General features: G+C 33.3%; 1 protein-coding gene across 1 annotated transcript in view; it reads left to right on the top strand.

Moving 5' to 3' along the window:
* The window catches only part of LOC150104845 (cholecystokinin receptor type A-like), a 29,075-nt gene extending 20,613 nt beyond the window's left edge, over positions 1-8,462 (top strand). The window contains exons 2-5 of the mRNA XM_090395075.1: positions 816-1,022; positions 5,200-5,352; positions 5,468-5,512; positions 7,780-8,462. Of these exons, the coding sequence (XP_090251201.1) occupies positions 816-1,022; positions 5,200-5,352; positions 5,468-5,512; positions 7,780-8,462 (1,088 nt within the window). The remainder of the gene's footprint in view (positions 1-815; positions 1,023-5,199; positions 5,353-5,467; positions 5,513-7,779) is intronic.
* The last annotated feature ends 1,492 nt before the right edge of the window (positions 8,463-9,954 follow it).

The raw sequence follows: 9,954 nt of genomic DNA on the forward strand, positions 1-9,954 counted from the left end.
TAAATATATGATACAAAAAAGCATTAAACATAAAAGTTATAAATAAAAATTATATAATAATGCTTTTATTTTTTAATGTAATTCGATTATATTAGCTTTAAAAAATATATATATATAGATATTTTACGTCTGAGAAACTAACAAACTAAAACACATTGCAATTAAGTTTAGCAATGGGGAAAAGGTATGAGCGATTTATTCCATTTAATATTTAATAGACTATTGCACTTCCTGTTAGAAGACCTAGAGTGATCTATGACTGCAATAAAAAAGTGGGTGAAAATCTATAAGGATTTTGACAATGAAAGTCAATTGATCACTCTCATAATCCAGAACCAATGCCGGAAAATACATATGCGCCATTTTATGAAACGTTAGTTTACCTACCTGTAACAGACCATGGTGTGCGAATTTAAATTGAAGATGAAAAGGAGATATGTAAGGAATATTTTTAATTCTTAACAGAATATTGCGAATTTTGTTTTCTTATGCTTGTAGTTTGTCTTATAGCACAAAAATCGGTAACCCATATAAGAAGTGATCAAACAGAATATCTCCAATTGTGCAAGGTCCGAATCCCATACCAAATGAATAGGCAACAAAAAAATCACCCCCAATGTTCGATAGCACTGTGAGGGAAAAGAGTTACCATGAAGAAAACACTAGTAGTCGAGGAAGCTATATTATTCCTATAGTGACTTCCTAATATGCACTTAGATTGTTTTATGTGGCCCAATCCCACAAAACGTTTTCGTAAACATATAGTATATTTGTACCATAGGTGGGATAAGGATTTTGTTTTTCATTTTTCGCAGCTACCTCCGTTGCAGTAAATGCTTGGACCTTGGTGGCTATCTCACTGGAACGGTATTACGCAGTCTGTGAACCTCTTAAGTCTCGAAGATGGCAAACAACTAGCCATGCTTACAAGATCATTGCTCTTATTTGGTGTGCAGCACTATCCTTAATGATACCACTTGCACTGGTGAGTCGTCTTTTGCCTAGGGAATCAACTGAACAACGTAAGTGACAAAAAAGTTCATTTTTTTGTATGTCAAAAATAATTTAGTCACTGTTAAAGTTTTCCATTTGTGTTTGAATAAAAATTTAAATCTGAATAATAAATGTAATTTATAGTAGACTATAAAGTTTACAGTATTCTACTATAAACAGCACCGGACGAGGATGTAAACCTCGTCCCACTAAGTTAAATATTGTAATAAGTCAATAAATGCTTATAATTATCGAATGCATCGTGAAGAAGCCCTTCCTTTAAACATATTGATATGAACGTTTTCGTTAACAGCACTAAAAACATGTTTATTCTTTAGTGCTGATAACATTAAATTATTTAAGAATTAAAACATTTATTGCTGATAGCATTAGAGTTGTCTGTTGGGATCAGTAATTCTTTTAATTTTGCATTTTATTGCCATCTGTGACGTCAATCGGATGGTGACATATCGAATTAACAAACACTTAGTACAAAAACCTGACTTAAAAGAGATTTTGGAGAAAAATGTTGCAAGAAAAGTTGAAATGTTTCTGGTAATTGATGCTTTACAATTTAATCGCACGTGTTCGTTAATTATTCAATAATCATTAACAAAAAGAAATAAAAATGAGATATTGACAAACTATTCAACACAGCCATTAAGGTCAAATTGAATGCGAGTACAAGTGGTGAATAATTATTTGCGCATATTCCTCACGTCTAATCCGATGTTTTCATGGGTTTGCCATATCAGTCATCGATCAATCAGTACCATTTGAAACGCAGCTGCATTATCCAAAATAAAGTTAAGTTAAAAACAATTTTTAAAACATATCTCTGGAAAACAACAAATATATTTGAATTTAGCCCATCACGGTTCCATAAATGGGCTAAAGAATAAATGAAAATGACGAATCGAGCATGCAAATTATAACACCAAAAGAAGAAAGAAGAAACTTTGCACTTCAGAATTTTATGGTTTTCGAAGGAATATCTAACCAGATATGCGGAAAAGGACTGTGTGTTTCTATCTACTGTTTATTCCTTCTGTCTCTCAACCACCAGTGAGTCTCCGTAGTTCAGTCGGTTTCGACTATACCCTTTGGCATGGATTTCTCTTCATCTTAAGGTGGGTTAACCTGCATGCGAAGGTGGCAAGATTTTTTCTCCAGGAAACTCGAGTTTTCATACTACAAACCGGCAGGAAGGACGCACGCAATGTAACTATGGGATTAAAGATTACCACCCTATTCGTCAGATTTGGTTTCCAAAGTGTGCATAGTATGATGTGAATATACGTGCAACCCTACAGATTCCACTAATATATAGAGCTGTGCCAAAACATTAAGTATGCTACTCCATAGTGAGCCAAAGATCTACTCTATCCAATGCTCAGTTTCGATTTGAGCGGTACAGAGCTTGCAATGATTCGTTATTCCTCTTTCAAAAGTTGTGAAAGGAGTGATTAATCATTCTTCAAATCAGAGAAAATTAACTGTTACGATTTGGTCACCACCATCTGTTACGTGTGGAGTGGGGGGTGTTTCTAATTTGGAGGAGGACACTCTGCGGCATTGCTTAGAAGGATAACAATGTTATATTAACAATCTGAACAAAGTATGTGTTGTCTTTACTCTAATGGTTCTATCAAAGCGCACCATGTCCAACTAAATGGTCTGTGACAAGATGATCGGAAGAAATGGGAGTGCAAAAGTCAGATTGGTCATTGCGGTGTTATCCAAAACTGAATTTATGTAAAGTACGTTTAGTAAAGAGTTAGAGTTTCAGTTGACCAAGTTCAACCTCACTACAGGAACTGGTTGTCCTTTTAGCGAAGAATCGAAAGAGTTGGGTATGTTCATTAAAGTTTAATGCATTTAGGAGAAATTCTAACGAAGACAGCATCACCTTTTAATTGTAACTGAAAGTGTAAAAACGGTATCTTAAAGTTTGTGAAACTAAAGGGCTTATGAACCATTTTAATGTTAGTATACTTTTTTCTCGACATAGAGTATACAAATTTGCTATTTATAAATAAACATGTGAACCAATGAAAACTAAAGTTTATCATTTCGGAGTAATAATACGTCGATAATTACAGATCAAGGAATTGAACGCAATTGGGATCTCTGACAATTACTTTATGCTAATAAAATGATAAATATAAATATTATTACGCGTCGATGTCACATCAAAGGCCTGTTTTGCTGCAAAACGTACTTATAAGAATTGTTTAGTACGAAAGTTATTCAGGAACTAGTTGGACAGTGACTCAGAAAAAGGGAAAACTTATGGAAATTATACATTTCAATAACTCCGTTCTGGTTCCACGGAATTAAATGCAATTCGAGACTTAGCATGTGTATAAAGATGTCCAAGTATTTTAATGAAATTCAGTCGACGCATTTTTATCGTCAGAATGATTTAAACAAATATCAACCATCCGTAGCAGCTGAATAAAATTGAATGTGAATTGATATTTATGCTTACTCTTCAACTTTGTCGACTCGTTTCAAGTTTTATTTGGACAATTTTTTCAGTAAAATTAAGTGAAATAAAATTATATGTCTAGAAAACGCAAAATCCAGGGAAGTAGGGAAGTAGTTAGGGGAGGTCCGCCTCGGGCTGCACTTTGCATTTAAGAAATCTTGCCATAATGTCTATAGAGCAGCAATTGAATGATGAAATAGACTTCGTCAATGTCATCGGCGATTTTGCTAACGGAAAAGCAAGAAAAATAATTTAATTTTATAATGTTGAAATTAAAGTTTTACTTCAAAAATAAACATAGTGTTTTAATTTATTTCCCTATATGTTGTTTTGACTTTTTGATAGTAGTATTTTGTGTATTGAAAGGGGAGGCAAATCAAGCACCGCCCCTGGCTGGCAAAAGCCAAAGAAAAGTGTCAATGTTTAGTAAAACTCTTGGATATTTGTTCTTTCTTATATCTACATTCGTTACTACTGATCTGGTTATTTTCTTAAATATTAGTATTTTGCTTATTTCTTTAAGTAAATATTCATTTTTCGAGATCGTTTGAGTTGAAACATATACTCTTGTTTTCTTTTGGTGTCCTTCATAGACATGTCCTTCGTATTCCAAGATAATTTGCTTCAGCTGCTTGTTTGGCTATTTTCTCAAAGTTTTTGCTTACATCTTATTAATTGCAGCTAATTATAACTATAGTTTTTATTTGATGTAAAGTCATTGGAGGTTAGCTTCCGATCAGTGGCGGCTCGTACATAAGTACTGCGACACTGCAGTATCCGCAAGGAAAAAATGAAAAAATTAAATTTTGTTTGTGTTTATAAATAATAACAATGCTTACAACATTATATAAATGCAATGCAACATGTTAAAGGTTACAGCTTATGTTTTGACATTGATGGAATAATTAATAATTGGAATTGTTCGATTAACGCTTTAGATTACGACACAAATGCACTGCGATCTAACACAGTGTCGGAATTATCACATTCGGCCAATTGCAGCTAGACTCGCCGATATGCGTTTGCGCTTCTCATTGCACGTTACAAGTGATTCCGACACTGCTTGTTTGGGCAGTGTATCGTATGCTTGCGCGATTATTTTTCTGTGAGATACGAAACTTTTATTATTGGTGTTTGTTCGTGGTGAGGGTGAAATATTTTTAATAAAACAATTTTTAATATGTAATTTTTATTTATTAATAAATTGGTTACTGATTAGGAAAAAAAAAATTTTTTTTTTTAATTTTTATATGCAGCACTCCCACTTAAAATTTTCGCCGGCCGCCACTGCTTCCGATGCTACATAGCAGCATCTTCATTGCAAACTAATGTCATTTCGTTTATTTTTAATTTATACTCCTTTCATATTTCTGAAGTGGGTATAGATTAAAATCTCTTTAGTAAGCATCCACGATTATCGAGGAACAATAGGGAGATATTTAAAAGTAACGCTCTTCCATTCCTGTATTAATTTCTAATGGGTCTTGCAATTTCTTCTCTGTTTATCTTGAACCAAAACAGTCTTATATTTGCTATAGATGTGTAAGAGTACGTGGAATATATCCAAAACAAAAACAAACGGAAAATATCATATTTAATGCCAAAATGATTTGTAAATGGGTAGATTGTTTTAAATGAATTTCATGAATATTATCATAAGCACGTTATAATTTCAATTCATAATCTAAAATATTTTTGTTTCGTTATTCATGCAGCCAAATATAAATGTCGAGAAAATTGGCCAGGTGACATGTGGGAAGGAGGTTTTAACATTTTCCTTGACTGTATGCTTCTGCTGATTCCATTAATAGTCATGGCAACTGCTTATTTTCGAATCTGCTATATCCTTAGACAAGGCATCCAACAACGTAAGAATCCTCGTTATTAAAATCTGTCTCTAATGGTTTGTCTTTTAATTTCATATCTACTTTCGTCATGTAATTTCAAATGTTCGATTGCGTTTCCTTTTTTTTTCTCTTTCAGATACTCTTGAACATCCCATGGATTCACGATTGGATGATTCATCTGGTAAGTGGCGATGGATTTAATGCCGAATAAAGTAACGAAATATTTTTAATAATTTCGTTACTTTATTCTGCCCTGAATATTATGATGTGGTTAATATTAATATTGTATTAATATTGTAACACTGACTCGTGTAAGGTTACCGATAAATGGCGTACGAATCTGATTGAAAAAGAGTCAGTTCAAATTCCTTTAATGTTTTAAACATAGAATCGTGTCCTGTAATTTCAGGAGAAAAAAAAATTTAATACAATTGACATTTATGTCTTTACGGGTGAAGCTTTTCATATTCCCCGCTATCTGTTGTGGTTACAGTGAGGGTAAAATTTATGAGCAGTTTGCTCGCCCTGAATGGGCATGGAGATTATGCATCGCTAAAGGAATAAAGTTAATAACACGATCCATTAACTTATATATTTATTTATATTAATTTTAATTTGGCTTCTGAAAATAATAGTATTTTATTCTATAATTATATAAGTTTTTAATATTAATAATTAAAATAATTTTAATTATTTTCATTGTTATTAAGTTAATTATATTTATATTATTATTTTAATTAATATTTAAATTATTCACAATTTTAATAAAATAACTGAGTAATAATATACAGAGTCTGCAGCACATTTCGTATCTGAAACATATCTTTCGATTTAAGCTGTTTTGGCTCGATACATTCCTGGGTTGTTGTTGCAGTTTGCAGTGATAATCAACAGTTAATATAAAAGCAGTAAAACGCTTGTTTTAAAATAAAATATAAATTTAAAGTGATATTTGTGGTTGATTTAAGTTATTTGCAACTCTTGTATCGTGTATTAAAAATGGATATTTATCGTAGAAGCCTAAAGCTTGCGTAGTGTGTAATTTATTCATTTTGCAAATATTTGGCGTCACACAACACTTGGATTATTTTCGTGTCGCAACATATTAAACAGTTTGCTAATGACGTTATCTTCAGTTTAAGAACGTAATCCTTTACTTCGGATAAAATTCAATGTTGACAGACATGCAAGAGATGCTTTATACTATATTTGAGGATTAAATATAAACGCGTAGTTTGGTTACCCAAACGAAGTACTGTTGTACTATTTAGCATGTTAAACCCACCGCTTGACAGGCTAATCTTTATTTTCGTAGTGAGTGTCTTATCTCAGTAAACATACGTTTGGTAATCTTCCAACTCCTGTTCATTCGACTGTGGTTGTAGTAACAATAGCAGCCTCAGTTGAATTCATACTCCAATGGAATATGAATTCAGCTGAGTTTTCTCTTTCATAAGGAAAAAGGCTCTTTATGAAGAATATTAAAATATGATATATTTTTATGCGATAGAGCATTTAATACATTTTATAGAATTTAAAAGGTTTAATCATTTTATGAAATTAAGATTTCTGTTTTAAAAATTAATTAATTATTCTTCACTAAAGTGCATACACACCATAATTTAAATATAAGTGGAAAACATAATTATTTTGATCCTCGTATAGCGCGTACGTGGTTCTGATTTGAATCAATCGACCATGAGATGTGGTGATTGATTCATTCAATCCAATACCCTTGGAGGGTAACGGATGGCAATGCTGTAGCCAATGAAGTTCTAACTGAGGCTCGGCTATTGCTGTTACCCTTCTGCCATGATCAGAGCTTTAATAGCTCAATAACACCTTATCCATACACTGTCCTCTACAGATAACGGGGAAGATGAAAAGCATTCTTGCTTCGCCCCTTTAAGCCAGTCCTTATAAGGATATAAGCGCGTACGTGGCATGAAGGTGAGATGCGGTGATTAATACCCTTGGAGGGTAATGGATGGCAATGCTGTAGCCAATGAAGTTCTAACTGAGGCTCGGCTATTGCTGTTACCCTCCTGCCATGAGCAGAGCCTTAATAGCTCAATAACACCTTATCCCTACACTGTCCTCTACAGATAACGGGGAAGATGAAAAGCATTCTTGCTTTGCCCCTTTAAGCCAGTCCTTATAAGGACTATATAACTCGCAGTTTACTTCGTATTCCGTGTATCATTAATACAACACAATGAATTTGTATTCCATAATCGACTATGGCAATAATGATACTATTCAAGCAGGATAAAAGAAATATAATGGAAAGAATTATTGCACATGGAATATATAAAAAAATTATATATATATATATATATATGTTTTAAATGTCACTTCAAATTTTATTATGTTATATCTTAGATAATATACAGAACTATTGTTTTTGATTTCAAATGTAACAAAACACTTTTTTTTTCTGTCCAACAGCATTCACCGTCTCCGGCAAAAATACGTATGATGCCTACAGTCGACAACTGTTCGAAGACCACTGCAACGGTGAGAGTTCCCCAAAGGTAAAGGTCAAATGGTCACGAAACAAATTTCACGGAAGGACGACCGATGAAGCGGCGGACGCCAACACCGAGCTCAGCGTCCGATCTTCCAAAAGAAAATTCGACCCAGTCGAAGTCGGTGCGTGTAGCATTCGCAGCAACAATTTTCTACAAAGGGTAGCGGTGAAACGACGCGTGATTCGGATGTTGTTCGTTGTGGTTTTGGAGTTCTTCATCTGCTGGAGTCCAATCTATATCGTCAACACCATCTCCTCCTTCAACTCCGAAGCTGTATACGGGAGCGTGGGATACATCGGCATATCCTTCTTACATCTCCTGTCCTACATCTCTTCGTGCTGCAATCCCATCACTTATTGCTTCATGAACAAAAACTTCCGAAGAGAGTTCATTCAGACTTTTACTCGCCCCTGCAACCGACAAAAATCATCGGTGAGAAGTAATGCCGGTTGTGTGAACAATGAGAATGACTTCCCTAGTATGGAGCGTCGGGCTCCTACTTTACACAAACGAGAACACCGTAAGGGAACTTCTTATCCGTTGGGATTAAAACTTTCTCTTCCTTTTGAGCGAATTAATGTGGATAATGCTTTAGAGTAAAATCAGAAACAATTAAACATGTGATGGACGAGATATAAACATTCCTTACCATGAAAAGATACACTAAATATTTCAAATGTTGGAAGATTTCGCATGAACTGTTGTGTACATGGTTCGCTTTGAAATGATTCACTATTCAAAATCTAGTTGTTTGTATAAATCTTTTTCTCCACTTGTTTTTCGTGATTTTAAATACAATCACTGATATTTAGTACACCTATGAAGAAAGAGAGAGATTGAGGAGTTGGGCAAAAATATTTTTGATTAATGTTGTAATGATTTTTTAAATATTTTAAGCTGTTAAATTCAAGTTTATATCTCTGAGAAAACATTTATAAAAAATATACCTTTTTTTTTCCTTCTCAAAATATCACATTTTACTGGAGCTCCTCTTTTAAGGTATGACATCGTAACCCTCCCATTATCTTAATAAAAAGATGGTTTTAATATTATAATCTAACTTCCTAAGTAATAATGCTCTTACTACATCTAATTAATCTCATTAAAAATGCAGGATTTGTTTAAGCTACTCCAATATGTTGCGGTCGACTAAATATGTACAGAGTTGGTATTTAATAGATCTGCTCAACCGCACAGAGCTAGTAACAGATGAAACAGTTGCTGGTGATCATTTCACGTATGGTATCCATGGTTACACATTATCGACTGGTTTATTAACTTACTGAAAGACGTTTTTCATCTTTCAATACAGATCATTGTTAGAGTACTTCAAAAAAAAAAAAAAAAAAAACGTTGCAGATAGTTTATCGAAATTCGCTCTGGTCTACAGCAGTAATAAGGCTCTACCAGTTACTAGAATCATGAAGCTGATTTCTAGAACAACTTCCTAAATATGTCAAACTCTAGTTACACAGTAGAAAAAAAAACTAAAGATAAAAAAATTAATAAAATTTCTGTTCTTGAAGTATCTCACAAATAAACTCCATTATCAGGTTGCACAACAGTTAAAGATAAAGAAAGATATATAAAGAATACTTACAAGAAGAACAAATTTGTCTTGTTTAATGTCTAAAGTTCTTAGACACTCTGCAACATTCCAATTTAAACTTGCGCAGAAAAAGCATCCTTACATACCTTGCTGGAGTGAATTTGTGGGTTACTCTTGCTACATCTTCACTCTGCTTTTTTTATTATATCATTTGAGCTGCTTATACATAAATCATAATAATAACTCGAACACAAATCTAATTAAACCTAGTTCTGTTTTCTCCCTTGAATTCTATCTTCACGTATGGTATCCATGGTTACAGTATCAGTTTACAAGTGCGCCACCTATAACTAGATTTAAAAGGAGATTGTTATTAAAATGAGAATCTAGATGACTTTAACAATTATTATGTAAAAGTATTATTTAAGAATACTATCAAATGAGCTTAGAGCCATGCTTTTGATCAAATCGTAAAGAAAGATTTGCTTGTAGAAATTTTGACCTTAGATTATATCTGAATAATCCTAAATTGTGACTCACTTG

The sequence above is a fragment of the Typopeltis vanoorti genome, chromosome 7 (assembly GCF_054136105.1).
Source record: "Typopeltis vanoorti isolate ZY-2024b chromosome 7, IOZ_Tvanoo_1.0, whole genome shotgun sequence".
Taxonomy (NCBI): domain Eukaryota; kingdom Metazoa; phylum Arthropoda; class Arachnida; order Uropygi; family Thelyphonidae; genus Typopeltis; species Typopeltis vanoorti.